At 35.1% G+C, this 23,864-nt stretch overlaps 2 protein-coding genes and 1 non-coding gene across 4 annotated transcripts; 2 read left to right on the top strand and 1 right to left on the bottom strand.

Moving 5' to 3' along the window:
- Positions 1-94: 94 nt before the first annotated feature.
- Positions 95-19,963, top strand: LOC139825395 (fatty acyl-CoA reductase wat). Of its 2 annotated transcripts, none has more exons than XM_071798084.1 (9): positions 95-347; positions 15,475-15,784; positions 16,290-16,538; positions 16,774-16,919; positions 17,005-17,111; positions 17,471-17,666; positions 18,068-18,319; positions 18,652-18,909; positions 19,196-19,963. In XM_071798084.1, the coding sequence occupies exons 2-9, from the start codon at positions 15,494-15,496 to the stop codon at positions 19,302-19,304; spliced, it is 1,608 nt and encodes a 535-aa protein (XP_071654185.1). In that variant the 5' UTR covers positions 95-347; positions 15,475-15,493; the 3' UTR covers positions 19,305-19,963. The 2 variants fall into 2 exon arrangements, with proteins under 2 accessions (XP_071654185.1, XP_071654184.1); XM_071798083.1 differs by lacking the exon at positions 95-347 and adding an exon at positions 533-555.
- A 1,409-nt stretch (positions 19,964-21,372) lies between these two features.
- Trnai-aau (transfer RNA isoleucine (anticodon AAU)) lies at positions 21,373-21,446 on the bottom strand. Its single transcript has one exon. It is a non-coding gene; the product is annotated as a tRNA-Ile (tRNA).
- Positions 21,447-22,991: 1,545 nt separating this feature from the next.
- Positions 22,992-23,716, top strand: Ox (ubiquinol-cytochrome C reductase complex subunit oxen). Its single transcript, XM_071798086.1, has 2 exons — positions 22,992-23,277; positions 23,590-23,716. The coding sequence occupies exons 1-2, from the start codon at positions 23,137-23,139 to the stop codon at positions 23,626-23,628; spliced, it is 180 nt and encodes a 59-aa protein (XP_071654187.1). The 5' UTR covers positions 22,992-23,136; the 3' UTR covers positions 23,629-23,716.
- Positions 23,717-23,864: the final 148 nt, after the last annotated feature.

The raw sequence follows: 23,864 nt of genomic DNA on the forward strand, positions 1-23,864 counted from the left end.
GAAGACGATATGAGAAGGTAGGATACGGTGCCGCTGAAGAAGGGGGTACAAAGGCGGAGGTGGGACCGCGCGTCAGCTCAGCGGGAGTGACAAAATGCGGGCTGTTTTACTCGTGAAAAGTCGTCGAGGCAGAAAAGAGGATCGATAGATCCACGCGCGCGAGGAGAAAGTTATTACATACATATATATAACTACCGGTATTCACGTCCGCCTGATTGCCTGCCTATTTGCCTGAGCACCTGGCCCAGCGCGTTTCGCTCGTCTTGGCTACCTGCCTGCTCGCCTACCTGCCGCTGCGATCCGCACACGGATTCCTTTTTGTCGATCATCTCTCGCCATTCAATAAGGTCAGTGGAAGATTAACATCGCCGATCGATACGCTGGACACGTTCGCGCGAGCATCTGTCTTCTAGCGAATCCGCGACACGCGTTTTTTTCTCTAGTCATAGCTTCGTTTATCATGTCACCTTGGTCGAATCGTTCTCCAGTCGATTTCCTTACTTCCGTGAGAATACAAGGCGTATAAGTTGTTGACACGTTTCTCCCGATGGCAGTGTAAGTCGTTGAAAGAAACGCGCCCCTTTAACAGACACAAAACTAAGTCTCGTTTTCTCCCTCAAATCCGACAGATTCAGAATGTGAAAACTAAACCAAATCAGAAACTGTTACTTTGTCAGTAAATAATTAACAGTGAAGATTTTTTTTATTCGATCTGACTGGCTATTTTTATTAATTACGATAATAATAATTAAGCTCATGATTGAAATGATTATAATTGTGACGATGTAATCAATACACTGTTAAATTCATAGTGTCAAATTATACTCAATTTGGGTCATTTTTAGTCATTCCTATAGATCGCCACTGCTCCTACTTTCAACATGTCATTTAATTTAATTAAAACAATGTTAATTTAACTAGACCAATGGAGTTAAAATAATACTGTTTTGAGTCTGATAAAATAAAAAATTTTGACACACAGTAGTTAAAAAAAATGTTATTTAACTTGAGGTATAGGTTTAAATTTTATATTTAACAGTGTAAAGATAATCCGTAAAGATAACCATCATTCGAATAAAAAAAATTTTTATCATGAAAAAAATATATAATCCTGCACCGCGTGAACATACATGTATTTTGCCCTTTTCTACTTAAATATTGTGATCTACATTTTGTGTGATAAATTTTATTTAAACTCAAGTTTAATATGTTCTAACAATAAGAACAGTTGACATTAAATGCGAAGATTTGCGTAAAAGTGTAAAACGTCTTCGATAAAACTCGACAAAAATTCAACAGATCTGTTTCGATAAAAACTCATGAGTCGGGGGAAAAAAAGTATCGAACGGGAATTGGAACTGTTGCGCAGCATATTCCTCTGGTACCAATTGCAAAATATGCCGTTTCTCCTTTCCGAACATGGGAGTTAAAGTGTCTCCCATTAAATCGTACCATTCCATTTATTTGTCATAGTTTTTGTATTTGATTTCTCTCTTTCGTGAGCATTTACGTCCGGTATCCACTTTCTTTCCTCGTTGTCGTTCGTCCTTTTTTCCTCCGCGTTATCTTATCTAATTATTTTTTACAATGTATTAAACGCAGACAGTACAATTGACAAACATCACTTTAACAGAGTATATAGGTTTATTTAGAAACTTTGGACTGAGAAAAGAACGTGCATTATCTACTGGTAAACAATTTAATTGTTACCTGAACGATTCAGAAATCTTTTCAGTTTTGTAACTTCTATGAATTTACAAATATAATATGTCAACTTCGGCGAATGCAGCTTAGCACATTTAACGTTTCAATAACTATCCTCGCTCACACACGATTTTAATCGCAAATACGACGTGCGGGAGTTTGTAATAACCGTATCTCATCATTGCGATATCGATAACGATCGTTCGTACAGAGTCACGCCCGGCAATTGGCGAGTTTCGGCATATATCTTCCGCAATTTTCTCGCTCACATCCCTGAAATGTTGCCTTATTGTTCAGTCATGTATTCCAGCCTCTTTGTTTTTCTCCGTGTGTGGGTATAGCCTCTCTTTTTTCGGTGTGTCATTCAACAACGGTTACTTTTCGCGTAACGGGCAACCACCATCGGCGACCCCGGTACGCTCTAAATAGAGCGGCTTAATGCGAAGATTACGGGATGCTGAAACTGTAGGATAGCAAAGCGCAATTAACAAAGATAAAAATTATAGATAGCAACGCGATATCGCACACGGGGATCTTACGCACAATTTAATTTGCTAAAATTTGTTAATTTTTAATTTAATATTATATTTAATTTTACTATTTCAATTTGTCATTTCTTAATATCTCTGAAGCAATAGCTGGAAGTAGAATATATTAATCCAAAATATTCTTCCACTGTACTAAAAATAGATTAAAAGGGCCGATTAAATGTTTTAAAGCATATACTCGAAATGCAGGCTTTCTATTTGCGTGTAAGTCTTACTCACATAAAACAAAACAAAAAAAATATATATATGCACACATTTGTTTTGAAAATTTTCTTATGCAAATTGGATCAATGTTCATGTCTACTTTCAGCCATTACTTCAGTATATCAGTTGGAAAATTTTATCTTATTAAGCAAATTGTATTTCAAGTAGCAATGTTTAAATATTATGTACAGTTGTCAAAATCTAGAGAAATCTTTTAGAGAAGTAATGTAACGCGTACCGTCCTCGCGTAACTTCGAGCGTTCATTCATTAGCTTCTAATTGCTCTCATCTAAAAACTATTTGGCCGCAATTTTGTTAAGGAAAAAAGTTGCTTCGACCGGTACGAAGAATCGTATAGTACATTCCGCGTGCTCATTTTGGATTTTGAAACATTCTGTAAATAGATAGTTACGGAATGAACTGTCTTTAAGACAAAACTAACGGGATAACTCCAGCAGAAGTAAAATTAAAATTATCTTATAAACAAAAGAGATTTATTACAAAAATTAATATTAACTGAGGTATAATTTATTAATACAGCGATCGCTACATCAGTTATTATGGGCTTTAGATTTCTTATAGCCTTTTCCTTCTGCTTAAAATCAAATGAGAACATTATATTAGAAATAGAATGTTAAATAACATATGCAATTAATAGGTATGTATTAGTGTGTATAAGTAATAGTGTGTATTCGATCGAGAAAGTCTCCGGTTCTTTTGTTCACGTTAGTAAGTGCTCGAACATTTTTAAAAAATTTAAAACAGTAGAATAACAGCAGAGCTACGGTGACTTGTTTGTCAAAAAAAGTGTCAAAAGAATTCCAAGTTAATCCACTTGGAATTTGGAATGATCAAATTGAGCGTTTCAACGCTTTAGATAGGAGTGGGTAACGCGAGTTTCGAAGGTCGCTCAGTAATTTGCTAAGTAAATTTACATTATTAGAGATCATGCTATTTGCTGTAGATACATTTACTTTCTTCAGAAAAAAATTGTATTGCGGTTTTTTCTGTTATCGGCAAAGTAAGGTAAAGTGCATATTTTGGATCAGATCCTAATTCGGATCAACAAATTTGAAATGCCTCGAGGCATATCATATGTGGATTTTTTCGCTATTGTCTACAGCTATCTTTTATAGCTATAGACAATTAGTGAAAAAAATCCGAATTAGGATCTGATCCGAAATATACACTTTACCCTATAGTGTTTTCTCGGTAACTTTTTTGCCAAAATATATTCCATTCTGTACACGCTCGCATTACAAAACTTGAATGTTATAAACATTACACATTTAATATTATTAACATATATTTTTTATATTGTTTGTTAAGAAAACTGTAATTTTAAAACTACTTTTCAAACTCGGTCTCATATGACTTACCCATTTTTTTTATGAATGCTTCATAATTTTGATTTTACTTTTGTTACATTTTGCTTATCTTACTTTGTGTCATGTGTTGATACAGTAATTCTAATTCTATAACTATTAAATAATTTCATTTTTCTACATGTTAAAGCAATTCTCTTGGCTTGGTTTTTGTATTTAAGAAACCACATGCATTAAATATAAGGCATGCACATATGAAAAGAGACGATTGCGTTGTTTCTAGTATTGCTACAATATGATCCACATTGTGCGCGCCTCTTGTATTATTTATAAGGTTCAATCAACTGAATTCATTATCTGTAAAATTCGTTCATCAATTCAAAAGCATGAAGCACGAGTCCATATAACTACAATGATAAATATAAATAAACTTAAGCAATAATATTAGAGGATTTTATATTTATATATAAGTAAGTAGATAGTACATTCAAAAATATTAAAAATTTATAACTCGCAAGAAAGAATGGATTTTTTTGATAGTTAAAATTCTTGATGGATAGCAGGATGACGTCGAAAGACGTCTTAATGGTGGTCTTTAAACGTCTTTAGACGTTATTAATATATCATTTGACGTCACTCTGCTACCTGGAGATTATATCAAAATAACGATTTTATTGAAATTGATAGCGAAACTTCTTCTGCATTTAAAAAACGGGAAAACAAACAATAATTAATGAAAGAAGTATTAGTGATTACACCAGAAAAAGAAAGAAGTATTGTATTAAATCAATACTGATATATATACTTGTATGTACGCAAAAATATATGTATAATCTTGAAATGGGATTATATTGCGTTAAACGAAGAAAACTTGCTTGAACGAAGTCATTTATATATTGAGATTTAATAATATCGAGTGCTCGCAATTCGTCGCGTCGCGTAAAAGAGTCACGGTGCTGTCTCGCTTCGCGTATATACTTGGCGCGATTTATAATCAATCAAATTAGATTAATCCGCCATTTACGGTCCGAGCTTGGATCTTAGTAGCCTAATAATTATAAGTTTTATATGGTTTAATCAAGAAAAAAAAGTTGAAATAAAAAGTTGAAATTTTTTATATAAGAAGATTATATATTCTTACGTACATATAAATATATCAGTGTTGATTTGATACTTCTTTCTTTTCTGTATAGGAAATGAATAGTACCTACCTGTTAGTAGTTTTTGCAAAAGATCGTCTCCACGGAAGAAATTATTTCGCATAAATTAAACGGGAGGCGACACGGGAATCTAATAATAATCCGGCGATATAGCGTCTACTTCAGGGGACACATTCGACATGCTTACGGTGTGCCTCTTTCTCTTCTTTCTTCGCGTCGGCCACGACGAGAAATCGGCCGGCTCCACGATTTACATAAGAGGATACTCAAGGCGGTTGCGTTGCTCCTAGTGTTGCTCCAAGTGATTGCTATTCATCGCCGTTATGCTAATTGCGCTATACAAAACGTTGCGCGTTCGATTTCTTCCAATCAACAATGCTGCAATAATCATTAATAACGAATTCTGAATCACGGTGGAAAGATTAAAATTGTCCACTATGCCTTGGCAAGGATTAATACACTGTTTACAAAACTACGTATACTACGCCCTTTACAAATATTCTCTTTAGAATAATTGATTATTCATATGTTATAAAGAACTCGTTTTATTATGTGCGAGACTTATATAGCATTATTAATTAAACATTTACGTCTTAAAAAAGAACGTGATTCCCATTCTGTTTCGACTAATTTTATAACGCACAATATCCGGACACGAAAATACCAAACAGGAAAAAAAATGTTACGATATTATGTAAATTGTTGTATTGATATTTATCGCAATTTTCCCAACATTTATTAAAATCTGGACCTTCGAATACCAGATAAATTAAAAAAAAGTTATAATATAATAATAAAGAAGTAATAAGGAATTTTGAAAAAGCTATATAAATAATTATAAAAAATAACAATAAAAATTTTAAGGGGAATGCAAATTATTAGTGGAATGTTGTTTTTTTTTCATTTTGAATAGATAATTAAGTTAAAATACAAATCTACAGTAAACTAATATATATAATTCTTAAAATTATTTATATTAATATCTTTAATTTAATTTTAATTTTATTGCAATTTAAAGAAACAAATTGAAAACATGTTTGTGGAATTAATTAAAGCTCCTCAAATCATTAAAGTAGATTCTGCGCTCTAGAATCTGTTGTTATTCATTATTGATGAATAAGTGATAATTTAAACCTAAGCTATCGATTGGGTCTACTTAGAACTTGATCGGGCGATTATTGAGATCTAATAATATCGAGTGCTCGCAATTCGTCGCGTTGCGTAAAAGAGTCACGGTGCGCGGCGGTCTCGGTTCGCGTATACTTGGCACTACCGTGTGTCTCTTGATTATATTTCTAAGAGGTAAAATTTGATTACATATATGTATATTAAATACATTATAAACTATATTGTGTATACTTATTTATAATAAAAGCCCTTAAAATTTATATGAAACAATTACAAGATACAAAACTTTTTACTACAATTTATTTTTACCGTGGGTGCGAATTTTAACTTGATTAATTACTTAAAATCTCTACAAAACAACAAAAAATGTTCGAAATGATTCACTGTATTCTCCTTCACTCGTGCGTTTTGTCAACTTTTTCACGTCAGCTCTTGGAATTCTCCATGAGTGATGCAAAAATAAACATACGATGTTTAAGCAGGCAACACGCAATAATTTTTCGCTCGGTTGCACTTTCACGTACTTTCTCGGCGTTCTAAATGCACATGGTTTTGTTCCATGCAAACGTCATTAAGCGAAGCCCGAATCGTTTCGTGCCGCTCGGCGAGACATAAACGAAATGTATCTATGGCAGTAGTACAAGAAGAAAAATAGGTCGCACCGTTAGGGGATCAACGAACATTCACAGCATCCGTACCGTTATGCCAGTGGCGCGGCCGACGAAACGCGTCGCGTCGGTTCGTGCGAGTAGACGGTTCTCACAGACAATTGAGGTATAACTTCTACGACATTCTTTCTCAGAAAGCAAGAAATTTGATTCCTTACTGCGTGAAATTTAATTTAATTCTTTTTTGAGACACTCTTTGAGAAACTTACCCTAATTTTCATTCATATCGTCCACTTAATAACGAAATTAATTACTTTTAAATACGTTACATTCAGTTTCAAAGCACTTAAATACCGATTTTGATTTATACCGATTTCGATTACACATTAATAACTTGTTTTATATATAAACTACCTCTTATCTTATTTTTAATAACATCATATGCAAGCTTACAAGTTACTGATTAGGAAATTTGAATATCTACTGATAAATTTAGAACGTTTTAAATCCTGAATATAATTATAAAATAATATATGATAACTTTGATTTACAAAGAATCTATAACAAAAGAATCTCTGAAAAAATAGAATCGTTTATGCAATTAAAATTAACGTAATACATTATTCATAATAATTACTTATTATTTTTGAATATTTATATTTATTTTGTATCAATTTATTAGCGAATGTCATTAAGCGAGCATAGTTCAATACAAGTTATTTAATAAATAAATTCACAAACTAGGGGTAAACAGTACCTACAGTTGTTGGCCACTCTACAATAATTGGCCAACAAAAAATAAAAAAATTACAGATTATAAAGAAATACTATTAAAATGTTTTTAATTATAAAGAATAATAATTATAATATTTTTATATTTATAATTGAAAACATTTTAATAGTATTTCTTTATAATCTTTAATTTTTTAAGATGTGGCCAATCATTGTACTGTTTTTAAGAGTGGCCAACAGCTGTATCCCTCTAATTTAAGAACGAAACAATGTTACAAAGTTGCAACTTATGCACGAATGTAGCACTGAATGCGGAACTGTTGATTTTTCTTGACAATCGTGTAGTCATTAATAAATCATTCAACATAATTGGCGAGACTAGCCCCCAAAGGATTTTAATATTCAATTACGATTACGTATTAACATTGTTGCTATTTATAGTTACAATGGTAAAGATACAATGGTTTAAAGCTCGTTAAATGATTATTAAAAATTTTTCCGTGAGGAATACTTATCCAAGATAAATGATAATCGCAAATAATAGCGTAATTGTTGAACATAATTGAGACGCAAAGCTTGAAGGCAGAAATAATGTTATATACATATATACTTAATAACAACAAAGTTACAATTGTATCTAAGTGTCGATTATGATTTTTCTTTTTATGTTACGTCTAATCTTGAGATTATAAGGAAATATCACTTATTATAGGTTTAGTTAATCTTTCCAAGATAAGTATTCTTTGTTGCTTATTCATAGAACATTATATTCTTCATTATTCTTAATTATTCTTAGTGATTAATTTTAATCAATACAATTATATTTAACGATAATAATATAATAATTAATGGCGCTACGTATTTCCTTATTTTTAAGGCAAGAGAAGATACAGCGCAACTATTTTACTCTTTCATTATTTTACTCTGATTTTATTTGAGAGAAAATTCCAAAATTATTCTTCGTAATTTATAAGTTTATAGGATTATCTCTAATATATTTTTAAAAATCAAGCATTTTACGTAAAGTTAAACAAATAATCGTGTGCAAAAGCGATGCTGCAAAAGCGACTCCAGTCTCAGCCCAGCGGCTTGTTCCTCCGCAGAACCTTGAAAGTATCATTCGGGACCGCCCGTGTGGCGCGTACCGGCTGTTCTCGTTCCGGAAGCGACTTCTGCAACGTCCCGGTGAGGACGCGGCCGCGAAATAAAGATTTGTGATTCCTTGAAAGAGCTGTTAAAAGCTATATGCATATGCATTGCCGTAAAGGTAACGGCCCGCTCGCGCGCGCGCGCGCGCGCACTCGCTCGGACGTCTCGCGACGTATGCCGCGTATATAAAGTTACGTGAGCGTAATAACGCGCTTGCATGGTTGTGCAAGTGGAATCTTTCTCGTGCGTTTGCGTAATGTTGCGCCGCGCCGGTGTCGAGTCTTCCGCGTTGGCCTCGTAATGAGCTCGACGCCTAACTCGTATTGGAATAGTCGGCTCGACGCGGAAGTGTGCCCGGTCCAAGTGCGCCCGGCGTATATGTGCGACAGCCGATCATATTTTCCGAAGAGAGAAAAAAATGTAGTAAAATAAGCGAAGTCGAAGAAAATTTCCTTCTTCCTTGTCACTTGGGTTCAACGCGCCGCCGAGGCGATTCATACAAATATATATTCGGGGTTACTCTCGCGCATGTGACCTCCTTCCTTACTTGGAAAGTGAGCTGTTCCAAACCGATCGACGAGAAGACGACGAGACTTCGTCATCGTTGCCGCGGCGAATCTCGGACGCGATAAATGGCACGCCGGATGAGATTCGTCCTCAAGATTAAAAAGCTAATATTTGTGATGGCTAATATATGCGACGTAATTCCCTCTTTCTCGAATAAGTTTGTATGTCACGATGAGCCCAACAATCACTCCAGACATCTTGATTTAATTGCCGTCTCTTACATATATGTATTTGTAATTAATTTTTTAATTAAGCCTGCCATATACGCAGTAAATAAAATCGTTCTTTAAAGGAAATTTTATTTACAGTGATAGAATAAGAGAGAATAAATTTTATTCGTAACAATAGCAGATTAGATTGTTGAGAAATTATTATACATAATATTTATGTATTAAAGATATAAGTAGTCTATAAGTCTTATTAGAAACGTCAAATAAATTTCTTAGCTTTATCTTCATTATGCAAACAATCAATACAAATTTTTAATCGTTGCTCGAAACTTAAAGCAACCACCAAAGATGAGACAAAAGGGTGCGATAGAAGGTGCGATAATAATTTTCAAAATGCATTATGCATATTCGAGTTAACAATTCGTCACCACCTAAATTATTATACGTCAATATTCAAGTTGCGGTTATTAGCGCAATATTTGGTTAAGTGGGAAAACACGAAGCGTTTTCGCAACTAATTAACGCCGGTCCGTCTTTGAAGAAGAATTGCGCATCAGTGTCACGAAAACATGCATTAGCATGTTCGAAGCTGCTTACTTAGAACTGTCGCTATTACTGGAAATAAGAAATTTCTTGATTATTTATATTAAATTATGTACCATGCCAGTAGACATTTTATTGTACGCCGAAGCTTTTTCAATAATTTTATTTAATGTAAAATTTTAAAAATCTTATAAAAAGAATTCTTATTCAATAATAATTCTTCGCCAGGGATAAAAAAATATAAAACTAAAAATAGAAAATTTGTCGGCCTAACTGGCAATAAATTTATTCAAAACGACGTTTTGACCTCTACTTTGGGTCCTTATCAAGTTACAAATTATTTATTCTCATACGGAAGAATTCTTATACTGAAATAAAATCGTTCTGGAGATTAAAGTATCGTGAAGATTAAGCAATAAAAGTATTTTTAGTGGACTGTAAATTCTTACAATTAGTTCGACGTTTAACGTCTATAATTTTCTGTAGAAACGATAGTTCTGAAGCATTTTATAGTAATAAGATTTCGTATATGCAGGCTCTACATATTAATTCACTTACGTTATTTAACGCAAACTTATACATATGAGAATAGGTTAAATTTCCTCATCCGGATTCTCGGAGTCCGACGGCCGCTGTTAATCGGAGAAAGTAAGGAACTGCGTATATCCGTCGAAATTGTCCGCGCCCAAGATCTTTCCATTCCTGATGTAACATAACTGGTTACATGTTTAGATATATACATATCTTGAATATAATGAATATAAATTCTGCATATGTTACGAGAAGAGAGGGGAAAAAAATTAAAGTATAAACAGATCATCTATTTATTATTCTATTTATTGTATGTAAAAATAATTAACGTAGTTAATTACACATTGTCTAGTGTATGAATATAAAACGGAAACATCGTTTATGAAGTTTTCTTCCATAATTTTATTTGACCGAGATCCACTTATTAAAATGAGCCTCTAAAAAATTTTGCTGACCTTCAATTTCAAAAATTGAAATAATTTAATTGATCGATATTGTGATACAGTTAAAATAATTCAAGGAAACTAACGATAGCTAATAACCTTTATAATCTTTGCGTTTTATTTTTCTTTCGACGTAAGCAAAGATTTCTGAAGGTTTACATCTCAATTACACAATATAGTGAAAAGAAGATTTCTAATTTCCAGAGTCCCATCGTACGTCTCTGCGCATGTTCGCCTGTCGCTTGAGCTTTCTTTTCATTTCGTCATTACACCCATACAACTCGACACGTTAAAGACGGCCGTCCATTCAGACTTTTATTCCATAGGAAAGAAACGTCGAAGTTCACGATCGACTTTCACCCGGTTGCGTTTCTGATATGCGTTATACGCGCGATTCGCCCTCCATCTTCTCTCTCCATTGAATTTATCTTTATTAAAATTTATTTGACAGAATTAATTAGCCGTTGCCTTGTTCAAGGTGCTCAAGAATCTATCGAAACTGCCACTATTCGATAATTTACATCTCCACGAATTTAAATAGACGCGGCCGGTTACGCGGCCATATATCATATATGTATTTTATGTTAATTAATTGTCGCGAAACAAAAGTGAAATAGGCTTAAGTAAAAGTAAGAAGTAAAAGTAGAAGTAAAAGTAAAAGCAGTTGTTTTGAAATGAATGTTTGAAGCGACATTTGAATAATTTTATGCTTTTACTGTAGAAGGATCGGAGATTCATTAAAGCTAGTTGTCGCATTCAAATGTTCAGTTACAGCGTATATGAAAATTACAAATACCTATTCAATTCGCGTATTTTATTGTTCACATTTTTCCACAACAGTTTTTTATAATTTGTTAATTATGCAAGTATCTTAAGCATTGTGTAAATCTTAAGCGCAAGGCTTTTTCTTTTTCTCAACTCTCAAGAAGCTTGATTTGATAAGTATTGTTACAAAAAACATGAATTAATTTTAATAAAGATTTTTCTGTACAAAGTCATTTGAAAGTCATGTTGTTATGTATATACCTAAATGGCGCGCGTGTAGCGCGCGTTTGTAATGTTCTAGTTTGATTAAAAGATGTAAATAAGTACCGTCTGCAACATTTGAACTTAAGCGTAATGTTTTCTGCAAAAAAATCTGATCTCATCGAAGTCACGTGAGTTTCAATAAGCTTAAAATTAAATTTGATCTAAAATTAAAATTAAAATTTGTTTTGACATACGTTCTGGTGGTCTCCATTAAATCAATGAGATAAATTTGTGATGAAAGACGGAGCATTTTCAGAATTTATATAAAAAATATCAATAATCAATATAAAAAGGCAAATGATAAACGACATATTGATATTTCATCGAGTAACTTTAAAACAATACAGCAGTCTTTAGTACTACTTTACTTTATTGCTATAATATAATTACTGTCATCCTTTTAATAAATCAAGTGATTTATGACCCGGAAGAACGGCTATATAAAGGCCTCGTCGAATTACGTTTTTCTTTTCGATTCTGTAGCTCAGCATAATTTTTCGCGGTTTGATCTCTCGTTTTCAACCTCAATACTATTATACATATGCATATTTATCAGAATAAGAAATCACTCTTAACTAATCGTATAGGTATTCAGATGAGTTAAATTACGTGCACGTGCAAACATATTTCCTGTCACGAATGCTTATGCAATATCGGACTCAATTCTGAATTCAGAAATAGTTGCTACTGCGTCATAAAATTGAAACAGCTTCGGAAAAGACTCGGAAGAAGACGCGAGTGTCGGCATATATATATGTCGTGGAAGAATATCTCAGTCCCCGAAAGAGAGAACACGTACGATTTTAACATCCATGAAACATGAGAGAAATGCCACGTTATTCCATTCATGAAACGGTTTTTTTTTCTTTTTTTTTTTTAGACGACGACAGATATATTCGAGCGATCGTGGTGGAACGCACCGCCTCGGGTTAATGCATTATTCACGCGAGGAGCAAATCACGTGGGCGATAAATCGCGAAAACAAAAAAAAACCGAGAAACGGAGCGGAGGGAGGGAACCGACAGGAGATTAATGGTAATGGTAATGAAGCGCAATGATTTTCTTCCCATCCCTGAAAAGCACGGGTCTAGCCTCGTCCGGCGTCGCCGGTGTGCGAAACCTTTTGTTCGATCGAACGCAATAAAATATGATTCCCTCGCGTTTCACGCATGGGGAATGTCCTGCGTTAATGTTTCGTGCCGTAACAAACATCGTCGCTAGTTTCACGCTAATCACGCCAATGACGCGACGTAGCTTCGCATGCCATTACCGGTAACGACTTAACCGACTTTGCATGCACTCCGGTACGTATCGGAAGGAGCTCTTGGGGGGGGGGGGGAAAAGAAGCGACTCGGCAAACATCGCTTTCCGACGGAATGTACATACCGCGTAAATACGCGTGTATTGTCATTGACAAGAGCTGCGAGCTGTGAGGCTTGTTCAAACGTTGCGTACCGGGTAGGATCCGCTTCGAGGAACGGTGTCCTTCATCGAGAGGATGTTTGCTTTTTCCTCTTTCTGCCGAGATATTTGGCAGACGGCGTATCTTTTCCCAACGCCAACGGGTTGCTTGCTCTCCGCGCGCGGGGGAGCAGCGCACACGTGCGACACACGGTAACGCTATTTCTTCACCGCGAAAACACAGTTTTGTAATGTTTGTTTTTCCACACCGGCAAAGTATACATTTGGACGATAGAGGTATATCGATGAGTTATTGCTCAAGAATTACGTACAGCAAGATTTGTTATACAATGAGATTTACAACAAAGCTCGTCGAACAAATTAAATTGGTGTCCTGCAAATTAATATCCCGAATCTATCGATCATTGTTTTTGTAATATGTTTTCATTGCTTTGCACAACGATATATATCATCAGAAGACAGAAATTTTGATTTTGAAACAAATGCAAAGAAGTCCGAGCGCAATAGTATATTGTACAACTAGTGGGAAAAGTGGTCGATTCTGAATGAGTGTGAAGTTGGTCGCACGTCGCTTCGCTCGTGCGACCATCACACTCATTTGGGCTCGACCACTCTTCCCACGAGTTGTTCATACTATTTTTCCTAACAAAAGCGTGAAACAGGCCGCTTTTCGCTTGTTTTACAATTTCATTTCTCCACTAGTTGAGAAATGGCTCCATTTCTCAACTAGTAGAGAAATGGATCGTTTTGCTCACTCAAAACAAGCGCGAAAAGCGGCCCATTTCACGCTCGCGTTTAGGAAAAATATATTCTCGAATGAGAAATTGCTTTATGTATCTATATTTAAACTTTTTTGAGTAAATGGAAGATATCTAATTTTATAAATTTATTATTAAGCGAGATAAAAAGGTATCTTTTGCATATATATATGAATATATTTTTTGCATATATGCATATATGCATGCATATGTATTCAAATGATATACAATAATAATATAGTTGACACTAATTTTTTGGAACGATGTTTATTGCTTATTTTTCACGTAGACAATATATTATATATATAGAACAATAGAACAGATAAAATAAACTCGCAAACACAACTTGTGTTTTATTATATAATGGAAAGACGTTACATTTTTTTATAAATAAAAATAATTTATAAAAAATAGATACTGCGTCCTTTTTGTGACGGCACATTTGTAATCTTGATGGTAAAATATTAAGCAATCTGCTTGCAGTATGACAATAGATTGGCAGCAGATTAGCTCAGACAGCGCAATAGATCCGCGGTATCCGCATCGTGTTTTGCCGGCAAACCCTGCCGATATATAATTTGAAGAATATCGGCAAAAGTCGAGCAGAATCTGTTATTTCGTAAACATTAAAATGGAACACATCGTTTAATTTGACAGATTTTGCTCAGTTTCTGCAATCAATTTGTCTTTCTATTCTGTTAGCAGAGTCCGTTATATTTCAGCTGACATTTTCAAAATTTGTTTTCGACAAATTTAGCTAAAACAGTGAAAAACATTTGGTGCAAGATTTCAAAATAAGAAAACAAGAAATTATTCGCAGACCAACATTCTCTGAAAATGTCGTTCGAAGAATATTAATTTTGTTTTTCCACAAAAATATGAAAACAAATTCTTTTTAATAGGTGTTATTGATAAACACGCAGCTTATTATTTTGATTTGCAATTTTGCAATTCAAAACAAACGTTTCGAGAAAGAAAAATATATAAATGTTATCCTTTTAATTTATTTTTGAAACGCACGATCTGTTTAAAAATGAATCACGATACCCATCTTTTGCGTTTATCGCGCTCGAACAAATATTTCATTTTTGAGACGAGTACTTTGATTAGGAAAGGTAAAGATCATGGAAATCTTTCAACCGTATCCGAGAATACGTGGTTTTGCGGCAAAGAAATCGCAATCGCGATCTCGGTCCATCACGTATCCATCTGTCACACGGACAATGTTGACTTTCGCGAATTTGCCTCGTCCACGTACAGGTGATAATGAGCGAGGCGAGACGCGACGCGACTCGACGCAAGTCGGCTAATCGATCGAGACCGCTCACGAAAAAGGAAGAGTCATCTTTAAATTCGACGCGACGGCTCCGTAACGCGTCAAACCGCGAATACGAATTGGATATAAGGTGAATCGTCGCCGATAGAAAGAGACCGTGGCTCGTTCCTTGCGCAGGTACAAACCCACAGGAGAGATGGTGGAGGTGCTCTTGGACCGTGTCGATGGCCAGGAGGTGACGATCGTCGAGTCGGACTGCATACCAGAATCGCCGACGGAAAATTCGCCCAACGAGAAGCTGTCGCCGATCCAGGAGTTTTATTATGGCCAGAGTATTTTTATCACCGGCGGCACCGGTTTCATGGGCAAATTGCTTATCGAGAAGCTCCTGAGAACGTGCCCCGGAGTCACGTCGATCTACCTTCTGGTACGTCCGAAAAAGGGCAAGGACGTGCACCAACGCACCGAAGAGATCTTTGACGACCCGGTGAGTTTCTAGTGACAGAAAGTGGAATCTTTGACGACCCTTGAAATATTTGGCAAATTTATGTTAATAGTTACATTTTGAATTGTCTAAATCTTGCCTTGATGAGCGGATTAAATTAATAAGTAATTTCTATATGATTCTAATTCAATAATATTAAAATATAATAATTAGAAGAAACGAATTAAACATCTGCCATTGTCCGCTTCACGTATGCCACATGAATTTCCACGTATAATACGTGCGTCATCAATGAACACCAAATACTTTGGCGTCAGCGCTTCATTTACCTTCTAGATGATCATTTCTTTCGGTAACAAATCTTTTTGTTTGGATAATTATCTCTCTGTCGACTTTCGTTCTTCTACTTATTTTTAACAAAATATTTTTTTGACATTAGTTTTATTATCAGGTTGAATTGATATTAACGAGATAGCATAGAGTATAGCCTTTCTTAATTTAATCAATTATGGATTAACTATTTATTAATCCATAACCACTGCCTCAGGTATTTGCAAAGCTTAGACACGAACAGCCCAAGTTCCGGCATCAGATTGTCGCCATAGCGGGAGACTGCAGTCAACCGAATCTCGGAATATCCTCGCAAGATCGGGCCACTCTCATTCGAGAAGTTTCGATCGTTTTCCACGTCGCAGCTACGGTCAGATTCGACGAGAAGTTGAAGTTGGCAGTGCCCATTAACGTCAGAAGTACAAGGGACGTTGTAAATCTCTGCAAGGAGATCACCAACTTGAAGGTAGGCCATAAGGTTCAAATGTTCACGAAAAGAAAAGCTATGAAAATATTTTGCACTTTATTACTCGTCCAACTTGATGAATGTTCTTTGAAGTTGCAATACTCCTACTTGATTCTAATTCAAATAACAAAGTCGGGAATTGTTATTGGTCATTTCTTGATAAATCACACGTATGATTGCTCATATATACGTTTATGTTTAACTTAAACGACACCATTTTGTGCAATTTTTACAGTCTTTTATTCACGTGTCTACTGCGTATGCAAATTGTCCGCAAAGTGTGATCGAGGAGAAGTTTTATGACCCGCCAATGGACTCCGACAAATTAATTGCGTTAATGGAATGCTTGGAAGATAAGCTCGCTGAAGATATAACTCCGCAGTACGTGAAATCCTATTTCGATTTAATTCCCTTTAGTGCACGGTAGATAGAACGAAAAGAAAATTTTATTGTCTACTCTTTACAGATTATTAGGAAAATGGCCAAATACATATACCTTCACGAAAGCAGTTGCCGAGAACGTGATCAGGAAGGCTGGCGACTTGCCGATTGGCATTTTTCGTCCTGCCATTGGTTCGAATAACTTATCACTTTTGTTCTTAATAACATTAAAAATTAGACAAGATATTACATTATTAATAATATAATATTTTATTAAGCAATATATTAATCAAGATACAAAATAAGAGCTTTTAAGAAATCCTAACAAATTTTTACGGAAAGGAAACGATTTTAAAGATTAAATCATTAATAATAATAGAGACAATTATAATAGTATGATTTATAATTATATATAAGTATCTACAATAATTATTTACAATTAAACTAATTAACTGTAACGTAATAATAATAACGTATGCGTAACTAGCATGAATAAATTTAATTAAAAAACTGCAAAATATTGTTCAAATAATTTGTAATTTTGTCTCCAGTGATCTCAACATATCAGGAACCAACGCGGGGTTGGATCGACAATCTATACGGCCCAACGGGAGTTGCAGCCGGTGCTGGAACTGGATTGCTGCGATCGATCCACTGTGACGGCTCAGTACATGCAAACGTCGTACCTGCCGATTTAACAGTTAACGCTCTAATCGCATGTGCATGGGATGTAGCGAACGATCAAAGGTGCTTACCTTTTCATCTTTTATCTACTTCCTGCATCGCAGTTTGACATCGCATATAGCAAAATAATAATACACACATTTGAATATTAATACAATTTAATTGCGTTTTTTTTATTGGCACTATTGACACTTGACATTACCAACACGAAAAAATTTTATCCGTAAATTCACCTATTTAAAGCCTCAAAATAACTTTTTATTTGCGTTATATTTCGCAGAATTCTGTCCCGTGAAATTAATTTTTCAATTTTAATAATTTTGTATAACGCTACAAAAAAACTTGAAAAATATGAAATATATTTGCATTTTGTATAAGTGTGTTTATTATGGTAGCTAATTAAAAGATTCCTCAACAGTGTGGACACAAATGTATCATCATATAACGTTGAATCATCATTCCAGATCGAACAACAAATCGCGTAGCGAAGTCCCGATTTATAATTACGTGTCTACGGATAATCCGATAACGTATGATGAACTGAAGGAAATGTCATCGAAATATGGTCTCGAGATTCCCTCCACCAGGGCGGTTTGGTACTATAGCTTCAGAAACAATAAGCACAGGATAGTCCATCTCTTTTTCGTATATTTCTGGCACCTGCTTCCAGCTTTACTGGTCGACACTGCAACTGTCTGCATAGGAAGACAACCGAGGTAATAATAAAAGAATTAATATACAAATCAGAGAGAGAGAGAGAGAGAACAATAAATTTTCCACGTATGTACCCAAAAAATAATTTTTTTTTTTAGAGAAAAACCGTGCAAATAACACTATTAAAGAACAAATTCTATTTATTAATGTATAATGTCTAATATATTTTAAACATCTAAAATATTTTAAAAAGTAGTTAAAATAAATAATATATAGTTAAACAACTTGAAATAATTTTGAGTAATTCAAGATGATGTAAGAGAGCGAATTGCTTTCCGTTTTTTTTATTTAATACTTATACGGGACACTATTTAATATAAATTGTGTATTAAAGGTTACTTAAGGTTTACAAGAAGATACACAAATTTATGGATGTGTTGAACTACTTTTCCACGCAAGAATGGAAATTTACCAATGACCGGCTACGCGCGCTGATGGGAAAGCTCACGTTTAAAGATCGTGAAAAATTCTACTTCGATATACGAGATGTCGATTGGAACACTTATTTCGAGACGTACATTCGCGGGATAAGGGTGTACCTGATTAAAGATCCCTTAGACACCTTGCCGCAGGCACGCGTCAAATGGCAAAGGTATGGAAACTTTCAATAATCCTCGGAAAATATCCTCACTATTTCCACGTTTTTGCTTCTGTACTTTCAATTTGTAGAAGAAAAATAGAGCTCGGACCAGCACAATTTTTAAACTTTATTCTTTCATTTTTTTTCATCTCTTTTTATAAAATAAAAAGGGAAAATGGTAATGTTATATTTTATAGCCCATCGTATATTGGATTTTTGCGTTAAAACTATTACACGTATATCTGATATCATTATTTAGTTAGGAAAACAATAAAATAGAAAACAACTCGTATTGTAGATTATACTGGAGCCACCAAGCGCTGAAACTCATACTGGCCTACATCGCCATGAGGTTCTCCTGGACGGCTATATCTACACTCTTCGATTTTCTTTACCCGAAAGTGTGACGGGAATAGTAGAAGCTGATAAAGCCCGAAGTCCAAGATGAATGCGTCTTGAAGATTGCGGGACTGAACGGTGGAGGGCGATATCTTGTGCTTTTTTAAGGAAGAAGCGCGACTGGACTCTTTAGAAAAGCGTGAAACTTTCGTCAAAGAGGTATGGAAGAATCAGCGGAGAGCCATGTCGTAACTCTATGTACACAATAGGCTATTGCGAAACGGAAACACAATGTATGAGCGGCACGAAATGTGATAGGGGTAGAGTAGAACAGCAGCAATTCGATCGTATTTTCTGATTTCGACGATCTTCGCGCAGATAAATTACGCGTAAGAATCATACACGTTGTCGTGCGTTCAAAGTAGGTTTTATAGACGTCATCTGAAAGAAGAGTTAAATTCGGCCGGCGCTTGTTTCGTACAAAATGCGCCAGTTAATTAAATTTTCAATATCAAGACGCAACGATATGGAATTTTATGTATTATAGAATGCTTCAAATTCAACAAATGTTATATATATAAATAAAAAAATCAGCATAATATAGGTATCGTTCCGGTTCGTGGATAATATTTTGACTCAAGTTATGCACCATGAATCTAGTTCATTATTCTACATTATCCGAACGAGTTAACAATTATGTCTTGTAGTACATGGGTAAGAGATTTTACTTCAAGTAACTGTTTGTTCCGCCAATGATATTTAATAAAATAAACACAATGTATTCCTTTCGACAACAATTGGCAATCGATATAAATTAACGCTTATTCATTCAAGAATGAATAAGCGTTAATTTATATCGATTGCCAATTGTTGTCGAAAGGAATACATTGTGTTTATTTTAAGAGATTTTAAATAAAATTATCGTGGGATCGATAGTTCGTTACTTCCTATCATAGTGGCGACTAATTAGTATTTGAAAGTAACAACGTTCTGAAATTATGGAAACTCGTGCACATGAAGAAATATGCAATCTTTAATTATTTAGTAAAAGTTAATAAAAGTGTTCTTACGAAAGCATTTAAATCTCGTGAGTATAAATGTTATAACGAGGGCATTTAAATCTCGTGGACGAAATAAATCGTTCTTTTCCCCCCCCCGATCGTCCGCACAGGCATTGAATTCTCCCTGACTTTGCATTACTTTCGATTTCGACAGAATATAGCGAGTAAAAACAATTGTTTTGCCGCGACAGTCAGAAAGATTGTTATCGCGGTGGCGAAAGTGAGTCAAAGTCGATGCGCGAACTTACGCGGCTTTGCGCAATCCGATTAAGCCCATGCTCGCACACCTGTTCGTTCTGCTCATTTCACGAATCAGCATTTCGTCGTGCGTGCCACAATCGTCGCGACGAGCACAGAGAAAGACGCGACAAAACAACACGCAGTTTCGCGAGAAGATTGAAAAAGAAAAAATAAATTAAAAACACATATACATTATACTTGATAATTTATGCTTGATAATCGTATTTTGTTTTTACTGTTAGATATTTTATAGAGACATGCGCGTGTGTGTGTGAGCGAACCAAAGGGCTCTCAGACAGCTGAGAGAAAGCGTTTATTTTGTTGACAGTTGCGACGTAGATGCCACGTTACATGCGTGGCGCGCGATCGCATGCGCGCCCATGCGTATGGCAATGCGCGCTGGTATATGGCGATGCATAATGAACAGATCGAGATGCAACTATGCTATTTAAGTAACTCGTTGCGAACGAATGCGAGTCGTTAACGGACGTTTTAACTGGGAAGACTTGGATTTCGATGCGCCGCTCGATGTCGGTTTATCCGAGGAACGTACGCGTCTGGCGGAGTTTTTATCGATGATTAATGGGCGAAGCTTATATAATTAAGATAAATGAGATCGAACGTTTGATTCTGTCAGAAAAGTCGTAGTAAACCAGTTATACTCGGTTCTTTCACGTTCCTTGACATCATTAAATCAAAGAGCGTCATTATTCTTTATTAGGAAACATTCGCATTCTATTTTCTCATTATTTTTTTTTTTAATATTAGCGAAGTCACGTCAAAATCACAGAGATCATTAAGGTCGTAGAAAGAAATCAGAGGCAAAAAAAAAAGTTGGCCCATGAGGGGATCGAACCCGCGACCTTCGCGTTATTAGCACGACGCTCTAACCAACTGAGCTAATGGGCCAGACATTGAACACGCTCCAAATAATTTATTTCAATCGGTTACCATCTTTGCATAAGAATGAAGAGAAGATAAATATCGCGAATTAATTAAACGATCGTGTTCGCCCGTTTATTTATTCGACAACCGCGGTGAAAGGGATAAAAAAAATAATGGTTTTTCATATTTTTAAAAATTTTTTCAATTTTTTTGTTTCTAGAATCTAGACAATAAGATGATAATTTAATTAAGTTTCAGTTTGAATGGGACACAATTGGTATATAGGCACGTGAAGGGATCGGAAGGATATGTGTATAGCGAGTATACGAGCGTCTTGAAAGTATCACATGGTCGTTGTTGTTGCGAAATATCTTTTGTTATAAGTTTCATATAAGATTTTGTAAAATAAAAATATTTGTATATATACATATATAGAAATATATGAGCATTTTCAGTGCGCCCCTTAATTTCTGTTCTTCCCCGATATTTCCGAGCCTAGATATCATGAACTCTTTTATTATTGACGAGATGGAATTAATAAAGATAGCCGCGGTCGTGGACAAATTTTTAAGTCGGTTAAAAGAGGCCGACTTTATGACGATGGAAATGCGCTGACGCGACCGATTGTCAATGGATTGCGATATCGCGGCGACGTCAGTTAAATTGCTTCATCTCCGGCATACTAAATACATATTTATAATATATCGTACCCTGATGAAACGTAAGTTAACCGAACGCATAAATGCAAAAGGGACAATGAAGAAATTATTACAGTGAATTGCAAAACTTGCGGGAAAAGTAATTGGATTTAATTATTACACTTGCCCCAAATAATTATTTTAATAAGAGAGAAGAAGCTGTTATAAATAAATAACGGTCGATATATGACGCGGAATAGGTCAACATTTTTGAGCTTCTGTGGTTTTATATCTAGGTTTTTTGCGAATTGTGTTTATATTTCTATATTTTATTTTATATTATATTTCTTACGCTTCTCAAACCGCGCATCGGTCTTAAAAAAGTATTATTCGGTCGTAAAATTTAAGAAGAAAGAAGAAGAGAAGAAGGAGAAAAATAAAAATACACGCAGAGAAAGTATCAGTCTTTAAACTATATCTAATTATCGTCAATTGTTATAACAATATTAAATCTTTGGTAGCGCAATACATTGTCAAATATCGGCATATCTAGATTAAATGTTAAAATAACTAATCAATTAAAGGAATATTTTATATTATAAAATTATTATAAACAGATATAATTTATCGTCGTGAATACGATTACGATGTTCGAGAATTTTTTGAGTAATGCGAATTCTCGCGATAGACTTTGTCTTATCCACGCAAATGTTTAAGATTTTTCAAATGCGTTTGAATATCGCATACCACTTGAAGTTGCCGCCCGGCGGAACGTCGCTTCTGCTTGCGCCACAACGGGCGCGTTCTGTCACAACTGTTGCACAACTGTTGAGTTCGTCTTATTAACTCTGTGCGTTGATTGGTTGGTTCTAAAAGTAAGAGCCAATCACGTTCGACTGCTATTGAGCGGCTTGGTCTGCTGAACGCGACCAACTTCAGAGTTCAGAGACAAGTTGCTGTACCGTGGTCGTAAGAAATCGCTCGATTCGCTCGGAGCACGGCTTTCTGCTCCAATTTACTCGCGATTGTTTTTCTGCAAGCAAGAACTTTGCAAGGGCAGAAATTAAAGCACAAAAATGGGACTTGGCGGCACGTTCTACAATCTTGTTCTCAAACGCACGTCTACGTTCACGGTCGCCGTTGTAGCCTCCGCCTTCATGTTCGAAAGAGGATTCGACATGGCTGCAGATTATATTTTCGACACTATTAACAAAGGGGTGAGTTCAACCGCGCTTTCACTTTCCTCTTTACGTTTTTTATTCGACACCACATCCTTATTCGACCCGAATGTCGATTTCTTCGATTGAGGTTAACGAGTTGAAGTGAGGTTATGTCACAGAAAATATTCGATATAATAATATAATATTTCGCAAAAAAGAAAACAAAGAATGCTGGATGATAAGGAAACTTGTGTCGTTTTAATTTGTGAGCTAACGCATAACATGGGAAAAATGACCGGTTTTAATTTATCTTCTGAAGGCAACACACGGGACATTGATTGCATAACAGATGTCTGCTTTTTCTTTCAGAAACTATGGAAGGACATCAAACACAAGTACGAGAATTGAATGAGATATTTTAGGAACAATATGTGTGTTAGATCTATAAATATATGCTCCACCTCCGGATATGTAAATAAATAACAAATTACGTGAATTGACGTTGGCGAATTTATTCGGTTTCTGCAATAGGTTTCTATTTCGCGTCGCGATATACACGTATAACAAGATATGAGTCGATACACCTATTTCATATCTATTTCAATTCATTGTTTATTTGTATATAAAAGAGTAGACAGTCGTTC

This window comes from Temnothorax longispinosus, chromosome 2 (assembly GCF_030848805.1).
Source record: "Temnothorax longispinosus isolate EJ_2023e chromosome 2, Tlon_JGU_v1, whole genome shotgun sequence".
In the NCBI taxonomy this organism is placed as follows: Eukaryota; Metazoa; Arthropoda; class Insecta; order Hymenoptera; family Formicidae; genus Temnothorax; species Temnothorax longispinosus.